Below are 20,887 nucleotides of genomic sequence, written 5' to 3' on the forward strand. Positions count from 1 at the left end.
GCAAAAACACGTACATTAACCTGAATGACTTGCTTACATAAGCAGCTGTTTTCATGAGCGATCTTGGTGCTTGGAGTGCATGGGTCCTGTAGGAGAGAGATTCTGGACAGGCCTGGGGGGGAAGAGTAGAAATTTGGGGCAGGGAGGGTGTTACATGTCTTCAGGCAAAGGGCTGGGTTGGAGTTCTGGGGTTACCCGTGGTATATTGCTCAGGCACGTGTGCCTGAATTTAGAGTAGCCACCGCTAAACAGGGCTTAAAAATAAACTTGTCAGAGCTCAGTGCTTAATAGTGAAATACTGCCTTTAGCAGTCAGCATGGCACTTCCGGGGAGGTTTATCAGATCTTTTGCTGTTTCAGAGAGAAGGTAGCTCATGACTGCTTGGGTAGATTTAATTATTCTTTTTTTCAGATCAGGAAGTTGTATGGCAAATGTATTGCAGAATTGCAGAATAGTTCAGGTTGGAATAGAGGAGGATATGTGGTCCAACCCCCTGTTTGAGTTGACTATAATCAAGTAGCTTCTACTGAGCCAGATGAAAAAAGCAATCATCTCAGGAACGTTTTCACTTTTTATTTCTATTACTTTTATTTTAGCAGTGGAAAATCTATAAGGTACCAGAACATTTTGCATGGAACCTTGCAATAAGAAACTTAGTAAAATCAATGCTTCTCTTGCCGAAAAGTGTTAAGAAAGCTTGTTATTTTTGCTCTTCAAATAAATGCCTTTGAATTCAGAAATATTTATAAAAGCAAGTAGCTGGAAGATGTGTGTCAAAAAGTATGTTCAGATGGAACTTGATTTACGAGAGAAGTGGGTTGATGGGTACATTATAAAGTTCAGCAAATTCAGAACCCAGCATCTGGGAAGAATAAGCCCATGTAACACTTCAGGTGGGGATGAACTGGTTTCTTTCGAAGCAACTTTGCAGAAGTTTGCAGGAAAGGACCTGGGAAGGGGCAAATGGTGTACGCAACCAATAATCTGAACAGAATTCACCAGTATGCCCCTGTGATGGAAAGCCAACAACACTGGGGTTTTTCAGCACTTGCCTCGCCAGTAGATTGAGAAAAGCAAGTATTTCCCTACCTTCAGTACTTGGGAGCCTGCCTTGGGACTGCTTTGCCCAGCTTTGGGCTCTGTGAGATAAGGAAGGTCTGGACATCCTGGAGTGAGTCCGATGGAAGGCCACTAAGATAACGGGCGTAGAACACGCGATGTAGGAAGGGATGCTGAGCAAGCTGAGCTCGCTCATCCATAGAAATAGACAGGTAAATGGGGTCCGTATTGCAGCCTGTAACTGCCAAGTGACAGAGTATAGGGCAGGCAGGGCCAGCTCCGTGGAGCTGTGCAGTGAGAGGGGATGGGAGGATCCCCGTCGTTGGAGGTGTTCAAGCAGGACCCTGAGCAAGCTGCCTTACAGTGGCTCTTCTCTGAGAAGGACCTGCAACCAGATCACCTCCCAAAGTTCCTTCTGACCTGAACCACGATTCTATGAGAATGGATGAAATACTTCGCATTTCTTGAGAAATTCCTTATTTGAGCAGTTTCCCAATGCAAGTGCAGTTGTGTTGCTCTGAAACATCTACTAACTGTCGGGTGGTGGAATAACAGCAATAGGCTCCCACAGGTATAATTTGGTGAAATTCAGAAGGTCTTTATACTGAAACAGGGAGTGTAATGGTCTTTGGCTCTTTTATAAAACGCAGCTAGTTGGGGGGAGGAAGAGAAACTTGTAAAAGTCTCTTACTAATAAAATGTTCATAGCTTTGTCCACATCTAGTACTCAAGCTTGCAATAAAATATGCTCTTCTAGGAGAATCTCAAGCCATAAACTTGGTAAAGACCTGGCCTCTCATGTGTTCTGTGGATAACGGGATAGCAGTGGTAGTAGATTTGCCTTGCCTTTTTTGCCTGAGCTTGTTCACTGGACTGCGTCCTAAACTTACTACTTACTTCACTTTCGTTTGTGAACTAAATTTTAGGCTAACGTTTTAGAACTAAGTTGAGGGAAAACAGAAATCTGTAACGCCAGCTATTTTATTGACTGGGAATTGGGGGCAGTGATGAAAGCTACGGATTTGTAGTACCCGATTTTAGAAGTAGCATTAGTATTTTATTTCTGGTTTAAAGATTCTCAGTCTTAGAATGAAATTACAGGTGACAGGGGTCTTGAAGAAGGGTAATGAAAACTCAAGGAAGAAAAAAACACCACAACTGCCCTGAGGATACTTTCCAGTTTTATTCTGCTGCCATAACATAGTCACACAGAAGAACTGAAGTGTAACAGATCATGCTCTGCATTCAAATATGTTTGATAACATTTAAACAAATCTGCTCAAATAAAACATTCCCTAGTTCTTTATTTGCAGGGAATAAATTAAACACGAAAATAAAAACACATACATGCCTGAAATAAAATTTGACATAAGTATTTAAAAAAGAAAACCGGGGGAGCATTAATTAAGAATGAAGCCTCAGAACCAGCCTGATGTTCTTACGTATCTCAAATGAACATAAGCTAAAGTGGAACATATTTATTTTTATTTACTCCTCAAACTTAAGTGCAGCGCAACACTATTTAAGTGCCTTAGCACAAAAATAATATACAAATAATTAATAGCCATTGATAAATTTATCATTTCTTATTTTTTTAATGCTATAAGAAGTGTGCAGCAGCTGAAGCCAAATGTGATAGTATTCGTTCACGTCCTCTATTCTCTCGAGTATCATTTATCTGCCTGCCAAGTTAGAGGGAGGTTTAAAACCCCAAGAACAAATCAACAGGATGGAAGCGCATGCCTGAAATAAGCACGTTCATGCAAACTGTTCAGCTGTAGAAATGAAGCTGCGTTCATCCTTCCAGGCAGTTTTTTACTTAAATACGCGATTTGTTATGAAGCTGACTGAAGTTTTGACCGAGGTCAGCTGAAGCAGCCGTCGAGTTGAATTAATGTTTTGAGCTCGTAGCATTAAGCTTGTTTAGGATCACAGAATCATTAAGGTTGGAAAAGACCACCGAGATCCCATCACCCGTGCCCACTTAACCACATCCCTCTCTGCCATCTCTACCCTTGTCTTGAACGCTTCCAAGGATGGCGACTCCACCACCTCGTACATGAGAAACTAGGAAAGAAACTTGGAACTCAAAGACATACAGCTCTCAGTCTTTCCTAGTTAAGCTATAAGTGAGCCTGTAATATATGGAACGAACAAAGTGCAAATAATTACCAAAAGCAAAATCTGATGTTTGATTATCTTTTATCAAAGGATTTTGTCTTGCTTCTTATAGCCTTTAAATTACAATTTAATATTTGGAAATACTTTTAAAACTGTACATACTAGCCTTTATGTAGAGAAAAATTACGAACAGTTACGCTTTTCCTATGAATCCGCATAATTCAGCTTTAAGAAGCAGAACAGAATATATATCTGAAAAACATCTAGTTATATAAACATCTTCACCTTGTAAATTAGAGATTAAATAAAGATATTCAACGATATCATTGCTGCTCTAAAAACAAATTATTAGGTATTTAAAAAGAAGAATTGCATTTATTCAGTAGGATTTCTCTTAACGTTGCTTTTGTTTTTTCTAGTGATACAGCATTATGGAAATAAGCACTGTAAAAGCTAAAAAAGCTTGCTGTGTCACACTTACATGGAGAGATCAAAACATAACAGGAAGGGGGAAGAAGAGTAAGTGCTCACTATCCTTCCAGAAAACACGAGGCAGTAAAGTTACAGGGAAGGTATGGCGGAACAGAACTAAAAGTTGGTTTTCATTTTTGTTTCCCATGAATACCATTTGAGAGGAACAGTATTACAACAGATATCCTGGTCGTGCCTGTCTTATTTCTACTGAAAAATACTTTGTCTTCCCCGTCCCGTGGAAAAACTATTAGATAGATGCTTAGCCCTTACTGAATAACTCCCATAAGTTGTTTTTAATAATACTTTAATAACAAAAGAAAAAAAAACTTCAAAGTGCATGCCACCTTGTTTCAGCCCTTCATAAAGTGTTAATATTTTTCCTCATTCATCTTCACTTATTTTTTAAATATGAAAGCTGAATGAGCTGTTAGGAACTTACAGTTCTTTTTTCCCCCGCACTATGAACTCATAGCAATAATTAGTTCCTCTACTCAGCCCAAATGAATTTGGAGGTTTTTTTCAAAATAATCTTAGAAATAGAGTATTTTCAAGCTATCCTTTTTCTACATGATCAGAAGCACTAAGCAAATCTAAACTTAGCCTACTGTAACAAGGATTTCTCTGAATTAAGTAACAGGGAGAATATTTCAAAGTTGGTTTTAAAGTAATGCAAAAGTTAATTTTTACTTTCAAGTTTTTATTAGCTACAATAACCTATGATTGCACTGTAAACTGTTCCAGCAGTCTGATTTAAAGGAACAAACTTGGTATTCCAAAGCCTGGGTGTTGGAGGCTAAGAATATGAGAAGTACTGTAGAAGAGGTCACTGATTGCAAGTAGAAAGAATGATAGCTGAGTGCCTTCCTACAGTAATTCTAGAGTTTGTCTGGGTTATTCAGGCTTTTGGGAGCAAGTTTGAACTCCTCTGAGCATAATCAACCTGAGAAGCACAGTTAGTGGAAAACTCCCATTCTCCCTTTACTAACTGCCAGCATTTTTAATGCTGTATGTTAACTTCATCTTGCTTTAATATGACCTTCTGAAAAGAAGGTCTACAATATCATGACTTAAGCCACACAGAAAAGGACTCGCAACAAAAGTTCCATCAGTTAAGCTGTGGCCAGAGACTCCGATGTCACTCTTGCTAGTAATATTTTAGCTGGAAAAAAAAAAACCAACCCAACAATACGTATCATTAGGGCTTAAAAGGGGAAACAAAAAAAAAAAAAATAGGAAAAGGAAGATGAAGATTTTATCTTCAGGTACCATATACTATTGAAGTACCACTTGGGAAAAAGGCAGCAGATAGGAAACTTGAAGATAGTTTTACCCACAGAAAACAATTAAAAACATATCTATAAGCACAAAAAATCCATAATTAAAATGCTGCTATTTTGCTGGCTTCTCGAACCCCACTCAAGTAAGCTCCTGTAACGGTCTGAGGAAAGTGCCTATTTGTGGCCTGTATTAAAAAAAAAAAAAGAATTAATTGTTTCCAGAGCTATTGAAACAGATGTAAAACGAAAAGTTCCAATCAGTTGTTTTTTTACATAGGCATGAACCAACATTTTAAAAGGCTATGGAAAACTTCATTGAAAGAATTTAAGAGGAAAGATTTATGATTTTTGACAACATCAAAGTCTGCAGAGCAAGTCAGCTAGCAAAATAAGTTGTCTGTTTTGCTGGAAGCACTTTAGAGAGACGTTTAAGTACTGTTTCAATATAGAATGCAGCCATACCATCAGCAGCATACATTTGCTATGTTACCCAGTAACAGAAAGATCATTTGACTAAAAATACGAACAGAGTGTGTGTTCTTATCATATTCTGCTCTTACTGGTTATGCAATTCACTCCCAGCCCGAGATAGATGGTGAACTACCTATGCCCAACAACAGGAATAAAGAGAGGTCTGTATCAAAATGAAGAAATATTAGTATATTTGTGTAACAGCATACTACCTCTAAATTAATAACCGTTGGCTAGCAAAAGATGATCTTTCATAAATACTTCCCCAATAACCTGAAATCAACAGTAACAAAGATACTTACCTCTCCAGCAAAAAAAATTGTTCCTTGTATATCTTCAGCTATAATGTCATAAGCTTCACCGCTGCCTCCTGTTTTTACAAAACTATATGCCATCTGGAGCCAAGGGTCTTTGCTCCATCGAGTAACAAAGAACTTCACTGGGTCAGGAACCTCCTGTATAATTACAGTAAAACTTAATTTGACAAAGAAGAGCTCACATTTGTATAGCTTTCCATAATCCTTAGGGAGTATGCATTATTATTATGCTACAGGTTGGATCTACAGATTAGATTAAATTCCAGAATTAAATCCCAGTTTTATCTATTATGGCACTAAGCAGCAAAGATAATTTGTTTGCTAGAGTTGCCTGATGCTTGAAACATTACAGTTGCTCTGTTTTGAATGCAACAAATACGGATATTGCATTATACCTAGAACTACGAAGGGAAAAGAAAATTCCCCTGTCACAGTAATACATAATCTTGCAAACAGGTAAAACACCAACATCAACATAATTCAGCATGTTTGTGTCTACAGTGTAAGCACCTTACATCTTAGTAAGACACAAGAGTTTGTGAATTCTAGTTTAAATCTCAAAATATAATTTCCATTTTGCAGATGATTTTATTCCAGTGAAGAAATAACGTTGTTTGTCTAAAATCAAAAAATGAGCTGGTTTGAAAGCCAGATTTAGGGAGAAACAAAAAGAAATTAATAATTTCTTTAATAATTAATTAAAATTTTAAAAATTGAAATTTATTAATTTAGTTAATAATTAAGCTGTGATTCTAATACTGTGTGTTCTTTGTCACATTGCAATGTGTAACTACCACTCCATTCTACTAGAAAGAGCCTGAATAACTATGAAGGCTCATTTAACCACAGCTCTGTCTCACTCTTAAGGGGCTTGTGACAAATAGACAGAAACACCACTGCTTGTCTCCTGCACAGCATCTGGTATCAACAAATAGACTATTCCGTTCATGTCAACCCTGAAAAACTAAAGTTCAAGCAATCAGAACAATTGCTGGCCGAACAGATACATATGGCAAGTTGCATGGACATCCCAGGAGGATTTGGTACAGCCCTCAAAGCTACCTTTACTTTGAAAATCCTGTGACACTGTCAAGAGATGGCTAAAATTCACAACTGTGTAAAACCATGAGGACAAAGACATGAGAATGATCCTTCTAGACTAGAGTAGCACCAAACCAAAGACCTCTTTGCTGCTTGTACATTCTGATGAGATGAAAATAGCAGGTATGTGGACTTACATTGCCTGCGATTCTGGTAACTGTAAAGCTGTTACCAAAAGTATGTTTTCTAGGAAAAGAAAGGCTTTCAAATACCGAAATTTTTCCAAGACCATTAGTCCCAACATCCTAACCATGAAAATTAACACCAAGCATTCCTTGAGACCTAACTGTTACAAATAATTCAGCTGTAAAATATTACAGAGTTTGTTAGGCAGAGTGAAAATAACATTGTTAAGTGATGGTCTTCTGCTTGCCCCAGATTTGTCTGATTGGCGTTTATCCTGATGAGCTGGTGTCTGAATGGGGAAGCAAAGGAATTTTTACCTTATATGTTTCTTTACAGTCAGGATTTAGGACCCTTGACTGATCACACTGCGTGTACCTCTACCCCAAGGCATCTCAGAAAGGGCCGTTTCCTACTAGAAGAATAAGCTCCCCCCTACCCAGCATCCAAATTCAGTTTTTACCTTATCTCAAAGGAAGCATTTCCTCAAACATCCAGGGAAAGAAAAATAGTCTAAAATATCAAATGTTTTCCTTTACATCATGAAGTAATACCATCAAAAGCGTTATGTCTGTTAGCACGTTCATCCACATCTTTTAAGAGAAAAATTTTTTCTTACCTGCTCCTTAAACAGCTCTCGAAGTACAGTCATACACTGTTGTAGTACTTGTTTGTCATCTAAATTCTTAATGGTTGTCACAGCATCTCCAGTGACCACTGACATTAAAATGCTTTGTTTGCCCTACAAAGTAAAGTATTAACATAGAATATCACTTCAAAATTTTCAGCTTGGTTATTTCTTGAAGAGCCTCTTTTAATTACTGTTGACAAAGACATTTTTCAGCCACAGAATGATTTTTATTCTAGACAAAATCAGTTCTGATTCTTTAGAATAAAGGCTTCCTATTCTTCAGTATTTATGCTCCCGTTACTAACATCCTCTGATGTCTTGTTAACAGAAACTTGTATCAGGTGACAGTCAGCCCCTCTCACAACTCACAGAATTAACTGAAAACTCCCTGTATACCTACTGAAAGGCTACACCCAAAAATTTGACCTTTGAGACAGACCTCTCAAACTCCCGTGCCAGAACTTCACATCAACTCTACTCGAGTTTCAAAAGATGGTAACAGAGATGAGCTATTTAAATACTAGCTAGATATGTTTTGGATTTGAGCCAGTGCTAAGTTCTTAGCAGCTGATCTTGGCCCAAGAAATGAAAGCTCAGTTCTGCTGCTGCCTCCTCTCACTTCAGGAAATCTGCTACGATTCAGTAATTTTAATCTTTTCAAAGATTAAGCAGTAACCACAGAATGCTACACAGATTCTCAAATCCTTTCATGAATTCTCCCTCTGTTATCTATACAATAAATTCTTCTGTTACTAAACTTGATCGCTATCAGAGAATAGCTATCAAGCAAGTTAATAATTATATCTGGTGTTTCTTGACAGCATCAGCATGCTGAATCTCATATAGAATGAGCTCATAAGTGTTAAGGAGATGACAAGAAGGCTATACGGAAAGTCATATGCAGGTATCGATATTTTAATGACATAGCACAATATTGACAGGATAGTTTCTTTTTACAGTAAGCCATGAGGTTCCAAAACAATTTCTAATTGCTGTCAAGTATTAAGCAGCACTTGTTGAAGCATGAAGAAGTAGGTTAAATGTGTAGTGTGTCTGCTTGGAACTGTCAGGGAAGGGAAACAGAAAGCCAGTATGTTGATTCAAACTGGTTTTGAGACTGACCCTGCAGACCTCACGTTCATGCAAAACCCAGTGTTTGTCTTCTGCAACTTCACAGAATCATTCGGGCCAGTGCAAGCCAGTAAGTATTAATATGCCAACATTGTCTTTTTTAGCTGTTTTAAGTAAGAAATCAGAAGTCCTAAACTTGAAGTAACAGGCAGACTTTTCCATATTTGTTCATCTGTAGTCAGGTCTTACACACTTATTTTCAGAATAGCTGTGACACTAAAAGTATTAACATACTTGTGTACTATTTTGTACCCAGACCTGGGAAAATATTGCCATTTATTACGAAGAAGTATAAGCCAGCTTTTTCTTGACAAATAAAAGTGATTCCATTTCATTTAAAAAGAAGAAAAAAAAAGAAAAAGGAGGCTTTCATTGTTCAGTAATTATTGCATTTAGATTCCAGACTGAATTTCTGAAGGGCCAGCAGAAAATACAGATAGAGTATGTTACCTCTGGATCCATGTCATAGAAAACACTGAATAGTCCACGTTGGCTGGAATTGGGTGGAACATGACCAAAGAAATCAGCACCTTGAATTTTACTGTCCCAAAATCTATAAGGAAACTGCAGTGCAATCTAGAAAGAGAGAGAGATGGAATCAAAAAATTTCATAGCGCATCACAAAACTCAGTTCTCTGAGGGAGTTTCAAAAAATAATGTATAAACTGAAGTCTCAGAAATTGAAAATACACAGAATTAAATTCACCATGAAGTTCACTATGGAAAATGCTCAAATTTGGCAGAGTTTTTACAAACCTAATGCAGAACTCAGAAATTCCCTATAACAGGTGAGGATCATAGAATCTTGCCTTTAAATTTCCACACTGTTATAGTATTGTTTTTGGTATTACTTTCATTACTGTTTTATTCTAAGCACGGACCTTATGAGAGATCTTTTCAGGAGCAGCCCTCTTTTTCCACTAGGAAAAGTAAAGGGATCTCACAAGCTGGTCAAATACACAGCTTTCAGTTCATGTATTTCCTAGGTCAAAAAAGACCAAGACTAAGCTTATTATGAGAACTTGGGAATATCTAATATCAGTATGAAGGCTTGCTCAAAATTAGGCACAAAAAAGTTTAAGCTGTGAAGTGATTCTATAACAATTTCTTTAAAAACCACATTTGAGATGGGAATTCTAGGAAATACACGTGATCTCTGCTAGTATTTTTCTTCGCTGGCCTTTGTAATAATTTACATTGTGCAGGTTGAAAAAGAAATGAATACAGTTATTTCCACTGAATTTCACTAATAGTATAGAAACAGAAAAAAGTAAGCAGCTCAGCAAAATATTTTTTCCACGCTGCCTTCCCCAACCCCTCCTCCAAAACTGCATATAGCAGATACGTCACAGAAGATTTTTGGCTAGAGGATATGAGTAAAACCAAATGTGTAAGCAAACCCTGAGAAATACTCCATAAAAGCAACAGGGCCAAAGCAGCGAATATTTCTATGAAAAGGAACTGAAACATCATCTGAATTTGCTTACCTTCTCAATGACTCCTGCTCCCAAACTATTAATAGCTTTAATTTTTTTTTCTGACAGTGGAGGATTGAACTGAATGGCATTTTTCTGAAGAAGGGCCAGTGGTACCGTCACTAATACCTGAGAGAAATAATCACAGTCACAATCGCAGCAAAAGCTGAAAGCTGTACTTAAGATTAATGGCATCCTCCAAACTATCTTGGATTATTCATGTACAATACTCACCAGATATCTTAACATTAGTGTCTGATTTTACTGCACATTAATGGGAAACACATGCATTACATTCAGATGGGAACAGGTCCCTCAGTTCTCTGGCTTCTAAGTCACAATCTGTTGAATTGCTTGTACGAGTGGCAAGCCATGCTGGTACTTCCAATACCTCTTAGAAACTATATTCAATCAGACCATCAAATTAACAAAAATTCTTTTTGGAAGGGGAAAAGGTCTTTTTTTTTCCTTCATGGATTCCCTCCCTTTAAAAATGGGTCAGTAACATTGGTGATGTCAATCCTATTTTGATCAAGTATAGGTGTAATTTTTAAAATGATACCTAAAACATAATTTTTTCAGTACAAAGCAAATGAAGATGTAGGAAATAAGGGTGACTGAGAGACAATAGGTTGTTGAGTCCTGCCTCCCAAAGGGAAACGTTTTAGAGGGCAGATTTGCATGTCAAATGGGGTAAAGCTGAGTAGGGAATGGAACCAAGAAAACCATCACTTCAGAGACCAGATAAAAATCTATGATGTGCTTCATATTTTTAGTTCTACCTTTATACTCCTTAGTTCTTTAAATCAAGTAGTACTCAAAACTCAAGTTTTTTTCATTGTTCAATGAAAAATATATTCTAGGACACCCAAATAAAAATTATTGGAATGTATGAGTTTTCTTTGGAGTGTGAGAAATTGGACTAAATAGTCTTCTGTGGGAAAAAAAAATGTACTGTGGAAAATGTTGTTGTTGTGTTCTCCAAAATCCATAAACTTAAAGCATTTGGGTACCTTTTGTGTTCTCCACACAGTTCCGTCTGCAGTAGTGACCTGTACTTCTTCACCAGAATAGTCAATACTCTGTACCTATTGAAATACAAATGCAAAAAGGTTATTCTACAAAATCTGTATGTGCTAATAGCTAATACAGCACCAGTCTGCAAACTAGCTGAAGAGCACATATTTCCAGAGAAATATTTGCTGGGAGTGAGGGGGAACCTCCATGGAAGACAAAAAAAGAAAAATCATTATGATTCTAATCTTACCAGCTCATCACATTATAATGTTTAAGATGGTCCTCAGAGAGGATTGCCAGAAATGGCAAAGTGTTCTTTACTGGAGAGTTTATTACTGTCCATTACAGTATTCTTTAAAATTCAGGTTAGTTAACTAAATTGATTTTTTATTGGCATATACCTTTGAACACCGCATTAAATCAAATACTAAAATTACATTTGTTTAATAGTTTAGACTGCGCTCCTAGGATGCAGAAATACAGCTGTGTTTTCAGGATCACGGATTTAATATAAATAGAATTACTCAATGCTAATGGCAACATCAGCAATTTAATTTCTGATCAGTCAGAAGGTTAACAAAAGAAATTCTGAACTTGTCCTCTCTTTTCTTAGAGATAAGTTGGAATAACTTCAAGTCCACATTTGCCTGGTCAAAAAGAACACAAAGATAAGAGTGGGTATGTCAAAGTAAAAGCAAGACAGGCATTGCATCAATATTTTCCAGACTTACTGGGAAATTTAACCGGATGTCCAGCCCTTCAGCCAACTTATCAATGACAGTGGAATATCCCACAGTTAGAAGAGTGTGATCTCCAGCAAACTGAGCAAAAAACTCATTATGGTCCCATGAGCGTGCAGATACCTGTGGACAGAACATAACCTAGCTGTCTCTACTGGTAACATGACATGGGTTCTAACAAAAGTCCCATAAGTTAGAAGCCACCCTAATTCTTTCCACAACTTTGGAAAAAAAGATAAGTACACAAGAATATATGGCATTGCTGACAAAAATAAACAGCTTATTTTCCAAACGCCCCGAACTGTCTTATAATTTCTGGATTAAGTCATAATATGACTTCGTTACCAGCAAGTAATTTTTAGCTCTACTTGGGATAGGGAAAAAAAAAGGGAAGTAGTACAAAAAATGGGGAGAATTGCAGTGATTGCAGTGGACTTTTTTCAGTTTTCTCTCTAGCAAAGAAGTCAGATTTTATAGCCCTAAGACCTGGAATAAAAATGAAGTATTTCCCAACATGAAGGGGGAAAGGAGATATTAAAAGAAAAAATCTGAATAGAATTGTTCTCTATCTTCACAGGTTCTTCCATGATTGTTTTCACTGGCATTCTCTCCCCCACAGACTCATAGTACAGTAGTAATATTTGCACTTGGCAATCACCACCTGGCAGTGAAGCAATTCTCAAACTGCTATTGAAATGACAGTTCCTATCACTGCAGTTGCATTCGCACCATATCATACAGTCAACAGAATACCTAGGAGTGGTGAAATGGGGCCCACTGTCATGGTGTTGGAACACTTCAGAAGTTAAATGCTTTTATTCTCAAGATACCTAGCAAGGTAGAGAAATACCTCAGTTTTTTAAACACAACTGAGAAGCAGAAGTCACACACAACATCCGAGAAAGAGTAACTCTCCTGTGAATCCTACCACCCAGAATCTCAGCTGAATGCCCTATTCCACTGCCCCATCTACTTTCAACTTCTGAAAATAAAGAGAATTTCACTGCAAGTGTGTCGTGAACTCCCATTAGATTACCTAAAGAGGTGCTGGAATTTATGTCACAGTGCTCTTGAAGAACAGGTTAGGGATATAGGAGTAACTTAGGGATAGCCGATTGAGGCCATGTGGGGATCAGATGGCTTCTCATTGTCACTTGCAACACTATTTTCCATAGAGCACAACCATGTCAAAACACAGCTGTCAAAACTCACCTGAGAGAGATTGCTGCCACAGGCATACTCCAAATTACTGAGATGGAACTGTAGTACTTTCTCTTCCAGCTCACTGAACTGGATACCAGACTCCCGAATAAAGGCTTTATAGATCTCTTGTATTTTCTCTGTGAAAGAGCATGTTTCAAATAAGGAGATATCACAATTCATCGGAAGTCCTACTGCATTTCAGTATGTTCCTCTCTGGATCACAAGATTTTCAAGCTAACTACTAGTTAGTACTAAGATGTTTTTCTTCTCACAGAAAAACAACAAGATCTTTCTGATGATAAAATATAACTTTGTTGCTTAAACGTAGGTTTCCCTAGTAAAATATTTTTTCTTCAAAAAGAAAATGTACGTAGCTTCAGGAAGATATTTTAAAAAATTATTAAAAAGTCCTAAATGCAACAGCGTAGCTGGGATAGTCAATTGAGACAGGAGAGACATTAATTGCTTCACTATCATTAATATACAGTTGAAGATATTTCAGGGGAAAAAACACTTTAATATAACAGAATCCTTGCAAATAAATCCTGTTTGATTTATCTTCTCCAAGAAGAGCTGAGGAATTTGACCCAGAGTTCACTGAAGAGCACAAGGCTACTACTTTCGTCTTACTCATCCCACACTGAAAAGATTTGGGACACACCTATTTCTGAGCAAGTTTATTTGTTGTTGAATGTGCTTGCATGCTGTAAGTGGGAGGCATTACCAACAGAGATGGGACCATTCTTGCCATCAAAAGACTTTGATCAGGCTGTTTTTTAAACAGATTAGTCATAAAGAATAGGAGTTACAGCTAGCTGTGGCCTGCTTCAGCAAGGAGCAAGTCTTCTGAACTGCGACTGCCACTAGTTATACTGCAAAAAGCTACACCGTTAAAACAAGGTACTACACTAAAAGTAATATAGTATTACAAAAGCCTTCAAATTCGTCCTCCTTAAAAGTTACAAAGGACTTTCTGGTCTGTGTGTACACAAGTAGTCTATTGTCCTCAACAGAGCCAGATTATCACTGTTGTATTAAAAGTTAGATGTGCAGCCATAGACTTCTAAAAATGTCTGATGTAAAAGGCATTTTAATATAAAACTCTAAATTCTGATGGTTATGAGCACAGCCAACATATTCACTTTTAAATACATCTCCCACTTACCACCAAGAGGAACATCTTGATGTTGGGTTTTATCTTTTCTCCACTCAGAGACAACATCTAGGATGGCATTGAAATGAAAGTCCATACGTTTATCAATAGTGGGATCTGTTATCCTTCCACCTTCCTGGATCAAGTCACATTTCTCCCCTAGTTTGTGCATTTTAATGCCAAGCTTAAGAAAAAGACATTTTATTGCTTTTTAAGTATGGAAAAACTACAGTGCCTAGCAGCTCAAGGTTATTTAAAGAAAGGTGAATCCCTCAGATTTAAATGATGTCAATGAAAAAACATCCGTGATCTTAAATAATTAGTCGTATTAACTCAGCCTCTTGTCCTCTGGAATACCAACAGCCCTTTAATCTCTTAGCTGTCCACAAACTGTTTTTCCCCACTCTTCCATTCTTTTCCGTAACAGAGATTCCTTGAAACCTCATCTCCAACTTTCCTGTCAAGGCCTGGGGTAGCACAGAGATGTGCCTGGTATCAAACATAATGAACCGGCTTCCTTCATTTTTCCTTCTCCTTATTTTCTAATCACCACTGAAATCAGTTCTTTTCAACAACTTTCTGATGCCTGATGGCCTAACAGTTCCCTGCAATTCAGGCATGGACAGGACGCATCTTGCCAGTTACTCCCAGTTTCATTAACAAGCAAGCAATGAAAGAAACGGTTTTGAATTAAACCTAATATCTTTCTCCGTTTGTCCAACTCATAGCAAAGAATTTGTTATATTCTACACAGTCAATGTGGGGATTCTCACTAGGGCCTTGTTACTTAGGCGCACTCCAGTGTTTTTCACATATCCTCGCATATCTGTAGCATGTTGCTCACCACTGCAGATCTCAAGATGGAGCTATACTTTGAACAAAATACGACATCAAATAACCACATAAGGCGGGTACCCAACGTGTATTCAAAAGTCATTGCTCCTCGCCTCATAACTAAAGTGTGTTTTAAAAAAGAATAATAATAACACCCACCATTTTTATTCTTCATGACACTATAGAACACTAAACAGTTAAAACAACGTGGGCTGGATTTACATGCCTCTCTGAATAAACTCCATATTCAAGTTCCACTGGGGGAAATTCTGCTTCCTGCCCAAAAAAATCAAACTGTGTTGTGTTTGCAAAAGTATCTGTTAAACATATTAAGCATTATTTGTTCAGAATCAAACTAGAAATGCAGAGGCCAAGTAAAGGCAAGTCTATAATCGAGCGGTGTATTACAACGGCATAGCAATAGCCTACTATAGTAAAGCATTTCTCAGCTCTAAAGTTTTGTCTGTACTAGAATCAGCAGTCTGCCAGGTGCCTCTTATTTTTATCTCGTGAAAAGGGCAAAAAAAGGGGTTTCTTCCAGTTTTGAAGCTGAAGCCGCCTTGTTTTTCTTTACATAATGTGCCTGAAACCATTCTGCAGCCCTTCTCTGTCCCCATCTGTCACCAAAGATATGACAGCAATATGGAGTTCAGTCAAAACGCAGAACAGTGTTTTAATCATGCCACGAAAAGAGACTCCCTCCCTTACCCGCCCACCCACGCCTGGCTTCTAACAACAGTTTTTCAGTAATGATAATGCATGACCGCAGCAGGGAACCCACTTGCTCACACATTAGCGCCATTGGGTTGTTGACACATCCATTGACGATTTGTGCACCTCTCCCAACAGTGACGCCTGTGAATGTCTTATCGTCCCACACTCGGCCACCAATTCTGTCTTTAGCTTCTAAGACAATGACCTGCGACACAATGCAGTTCAGTAAATGGTAACATGTGTCCAACTCCAGGAAAAAGGGGAAAACAAAACAAAAGCAGAAGCAAACCAACAATGCTAACAATCTTAATGCTTTATTTTCATTTCTTATTATAGATAGATTATACATTTAAATTGTTATTTAAAGGTTCCCAATTGGGATATATATGCATGTATAATAACTGATACTTCAAGAAACAATCCCAGTGGAAAATAAAAAATATTCTTAAAAACACTAAAGACATTCTGGAAATCTCAAAATTAGAATTGAAGGCATGCTACAGGCTTTTAAACACAATGATCTGGGTGCAACATCCACCTAAGGACACCTATAAACCTTCTGGAGAAATTTATTTCAAGGGTATTCCAAGAGTAGCCCATTTTCGTTTTTCCATCATTCATACATACTTCCTTCAGCATCCAGCATCTGCCATAGTCAGACACAGGATGCTGGGCTGGATAGATAATTTGTCTAACTAAATATATTTATTCTCATTTGCTTTTATTTTTATCGTTATCTAAACTCTTCTTAGACAAACTCTCCAAAACAGCAGAAAGGAGAAGAGAAGGCTCCGGGGAGACCTCATTGAGGCCTTCCAATACTTAAAGGGAGCGAATAAACAGGAGGGGGTACAACTGTTTAAATGGGTGGATAGTGATAGGACAGGGGGGAATGGTTTTAAACTAAGACAGGGTAGGTCTAGGTTAGATGTTAGGACTAAGTTTTCCACTCAGAGGGTGGTGACGCACTGGAACAGGTTGCCCAGAGAGGTTGTGGATGCCCCGTCTCCGGAGGCATTCAAGGCCAGGCTGGACGTGGCTCTGGGCAGCCTGGTCTAGTGGTTGGCGACCCTGCACGCAGCAGGGGGGTTGAAACTAGATGATCTTTGAGATCCTTTTCAACCCAGGCCATTCTATGATTCTATGAAAGCAGTAGGAAAAAAGCAAATCTGTGTGTTAAAAAAATGTATAAGATATTTCATACATTAAAAAAATTGTCCTGCTAGTTGATAATTACATATTTTACTGCAGGAGAGCTTCCAAAGGGTCTTGATGGACAATAAAGCTGTACTGCAATTTGCTATTCAGCAAAAAAAGAAAGAGATAATGAAGCAATAGGATCTAGGGTTTCACTTATTAAAAATAAAAAAAGGAAAGCAACATGCCCATTCATTTCCTTAAACATCAGCCCTGCAAGCATTTAATGTGTAAAGAACATTTGTATACTCTGATGTGTAAAGTTTTGTTAATATATTGGGATCATACTGGTGATAATAAATAGGGGGGAAAGGGAAATACGCGCGATTTGCCTGTTTAATAAACGAGTAGGTACACTGAAGTGCAAAATGGAGAGAAAATCTCTCATTTAAACAGCAACTGCCATCTACAGTTGCATTATTTATATGTGAATATCCTTGTCTCCCTTTGTTCTCCCTACTCAAGTCTGTGTACAGTATGCACTACTTGCTTTGTTAAAATTTAGATGAAGATAAATTATGTCTTTAATAGAAAATTTACTCAACAAAACCTCCAATTTTGCAAATTAATTAGGATGCTCCGTGCTTAGATGTTTCTAAGAACAAGGTTACTTCTTCATTCTGAGGAAGAACACTTTCTAAGCAGAGGAAATCTGCTTTTTCAAGTATCATACTCTGAAGTTTCTTACCTTAATTCCAAAGTTGTGTAGCTGTCGGGCTGCTGCTAATCCTGCTGCACCAGCCCCAACAATAATGACAGATTTCTATAAAATAACGTTCAAATAAATAGAAGTAGTTAAGAGCTAAAATACGATCCTTGCAAATTCATTCTTCTTCTTGCTGAAGTAGAAATACCCTCAGATTTCAGAAATACAATTTTTATTGCAGATGTCTCAATTTCTTTTAACTGGAACAATTCTCAGACAGATAGCACACTTAACTTGTAACAATTTCAATCACAAATTGGGTCGGTCAGTAAAAGCTGTTTTATAAATTGAGAACACATGCAAATACACTCTTCACACAGAGATCAACTCTTTCTAGGAGGTATTCTACTACAGAATACATTCATTATATGAATTCCTGTATTCTGTCATGAAAATTGCTAGTCATAAATATGTTCCCTTTAATCGTGGCTCTTGCAAACCAGAACGTAATATGAGTTTCCTCACCTATGGAAGCAGAGATGTATTCCAGGATTAAGCCCCAAGAAGAACCTAAGCATACTGCATGTTTTTCCCCCACAGTTCCCACCCATGTGAAGTGTATAGGAAGTGCAAATCCACTGGATTGGATTCCACAGCTTTTGTGGGAATACAAGCCTGGCTGGCAAGACTCCCATATCTGCAGTTTCTGTGAGCAGTAATGGTAGATGAGCACCATGTGAAATGTGTTTGCTTTTAGAAGTAATTCCGACACAAATTATTGGAGTTAGCGATAACAAGCAAAAAAAAGTTTCCGTGTCATTTTATTGTACTAATAACATAGGGATTGGTACAGCTACTTACGTTGTGGTATTCTTTAGGAAGAAGATACTGGTCAGCACTGACTGATAAAATCCCTGTATTAATTAGCCCTTTCCTTGTCATAAAATACAGTATCCTCTCCATTTCCTGTACACAGCGAATACGCACGAGCCCTCGAACAATTATATGATGGATACATTTCTGAGGGGTAAGAGCCTCCTGTAGAAGAGAAAAAAAAAAAAAAAAAGGACGTGTTGATAGTTCAATATTCAATACTTTCACGTGTTTGCAACATATTTGAATTGTAAACCAGATGATAAAAGTTAATCGTGAATCATAGAGGTTTCTGAGAATATTTTAAAAGCAATTTTTGTGGAAGTTTCTTGCTAGTCAGCCTTACAGAGTAAGGTTATAATTCCTCTCTTCCAAGTTTCCTATAAATAAAAAGCTAAATTAACTTGAAATAAAAGCTTAAGTTTAAAAGATATTCTTGCAAACTCCGCGGTATGCTGCATGAGCACAAGAATGGTACTGAAATCTATCTCTGACTGCAAGTGGCAATGCCCAGGATAACATTCCATTAAAATTCACTTTAAAACAGCATTCCGAATAAAAGCTAGATGAATATCCAGAATCTTCACAATTATAGTACAGATATCAGACTCTGAAAGCTTTAGAATGTGAAATTCTAGTTGACTCTTCATTTCATTTATATTGGGTATGAATAGAAGCAATTTCATTGAAGGGTAGCGTTGTAGAGTTAACAAAAGGGGAAAGACAATCATTTCCTTGTCCAACATTCATTTGAAAAAAAAATATATAGTCAAGCACACACAAACAACTGTTTAGAAATGTCCAAACATCACTTTTGGAAGTAAATAGCTGAGCAGATTCAGTGAAGGTTTAATGCTTTTAAAACTTCAGCATTTTACCATAAAAAAAAGTCCTAGGCATTGGAACTAGAGAAGGGGTGGAAATCCAATGTTGGAAAGAATTTTCAAAAGGATAGAAACAATTTTTCTGGTTCATAAGTCTGTATCTAGGAAGAGAGTCCAACTCCTTTGCCTCCCTGACTTAAAACCTCCTCATACCATAACAGCAGTCATTATTTGCAAACAAACAAATTAACTTTTAGCATCTCCTACCTTGCAGTTTGTGTACCACAGAGCCAAAATCAGGTTTCTCAAGGCCAAATACATGGTAGGATCTCTTGAATATTCTGGGAACTCATAGAGCTCATCCAGTTCCATGACATCTGGCCTCACGCAAAGTGCTTTCCCACATTCATTGGGCTGGTAAAAAGGCTGGAAATATTTGTTCATTCCTGCAACTGAATAAAGAGACACACAAAAAAATAGTCATATTCTGTTTTATCTACTTATCCTTTTCCCTTTAAGACAATTCATTGACCTGACACAAATGAAGCAAGGAAGCATCCCAGCCTCTAGACACTTTTAGAATGATTTCATTTAATACGGCTTTCCCTTTTCCTATTCTCCAGGCTGTGCAGTACTAATTATTGTTGCACTACCCAATGTGCCTTGGACCTATCAGAGTTTGAGTTTTGTCAGAAGCAGTACGTGGCCTCAGATGCCATGACTGGTCCAACATGGAACAAGATCTAATTTGAGTCTAAAGCCTAGCACTGCTGTACAGGCTCACAGAGTCCTCTGAACCACTTTCATCTCCAGCTCCCAGCTCCACCCAGAGTGAGCAGTGACTAAAAGCAATCATCGTCCACATGCATCATTAGAAGCTCTGTATAATGAAGTTGTTTTCCTGTTTATAAAGCAGGTAAACACCTGCTGAATAGATGAGCAGATTTATTTTCAGCACCTAAGGAGAATAAAGCCTGCTAGGATAACACAAAAGCTGAACTTCCCTTGAAGTACTCCCTCTGAGCTAGTACTGAGGTATATCAGTAAGGATGAGTATGGGAATCCTGAATTACCTCCTTCCATACTGGACCTGTTTTGCAGATCTCACTCCCAGACTGTCAGTCTCAGAGCTAACATTAGCAGAAAACTAACCTAAACAAAATCCATGTGCCTTAAGAAATCTAATCCTTTTCTGCAAAGCCCCAGAGCTCCCCAATAACAAAACTAGCAGAATTAAATGTTGTTATTATCAACCTTAATTTCCTTAAGAAAACAAATGATCTCTAAGTACCGGCACGTTAACTTCCCATTTCTGTTACCAAATGGCAGGTAGTAATCAAAAAGCCTATGAGGTCTGTGCTTACACCTTAAAGAAATGCATAACCTTTATCTTACAAATGAGTAAATTATGACAAAGAAGTAGAGAGGCAGTCACACAGAGAGTGTGTCTTAGTGCTGAGAACGGAACTGGTGTTTCTGAGTCAGGAGCATTGTGTGCCTTATAAA

General features: G+C 37.7%; 1 protein-coding gene across 3 annotated transcripts in view; it reads right to left on the bottom strand.

Annotated features, from left to right (window-relative positions):
• Nucleotides 2,224-20,887, bottom strand: part of KDM1B (lysine demethylase 1B) — a 28,019-nt gene continuing 9,355 nt past the window's right edge. For all 3 annotated transcript variants that reach the window (XM_021388688.1, XM_021388689.1, XM_021388687.1), the window contains 13 exons: nt 19,649-19,833; nt 18,546-18,722; nt 17,727-17,801; nt 15,909-16,046; nt 14,306-14,477; nt 13,150-13,277; nt 11,929-12,060; nt 11,194-11,268; nt 10,193-10,309; nt 9,156-9,281; nt 7,563-7,685; nt 5,705-5,857; nt 2,224-5,116 (listed from right to left, as the gene is read on the bottom strand). In XM_021388688.1, the coding sequence (XP_021244363.1) occupies nt 5,033-5,116; nt 5,705-5,857; nt 7,563-7,685; nt 9,156-9,281; nt 10,193-10,309; nt 11,194-11,268; nt 11,929-12,060; nt 13,150-13,277; nt 14,306-14,477; nt 15,909-16,046; nt 17,727-17,801; nt 18,546-18,722; nt 19,649-19,833 (1,685 nt within the window). In that variant the 3' untranslated portion in view covers nt 2,224-5,032. The remainder of the gene's footprint in view (nt 5,117-5,704; nt 5,858-7,562; nt 7,686-9,155; nt 9,282-10,192; nt 10,310-11,193; nt 11,269-11,928; nt 12,061-13,149; nt 13,278-14,305; nt 14,478-15,908; nt 16,047-17,726; nt 17,802-18,545; nt 18,723-19,648; nt 19,834-20,887) is intronic.

The sequence above is a fragment of the Numida meleagris genome, chromosome 2, assembly GCF_002078875.1.
Source record: "Numida meleagris isolate 19003 breed g44 Domestic line chromosome 2, NumMel1.0, whole genome shotgun sequence".
NCBI lineage: Eukaryota > Metazoa > Chordata > Aves > Galliformes > Numididae > Numida > Numida meleagris.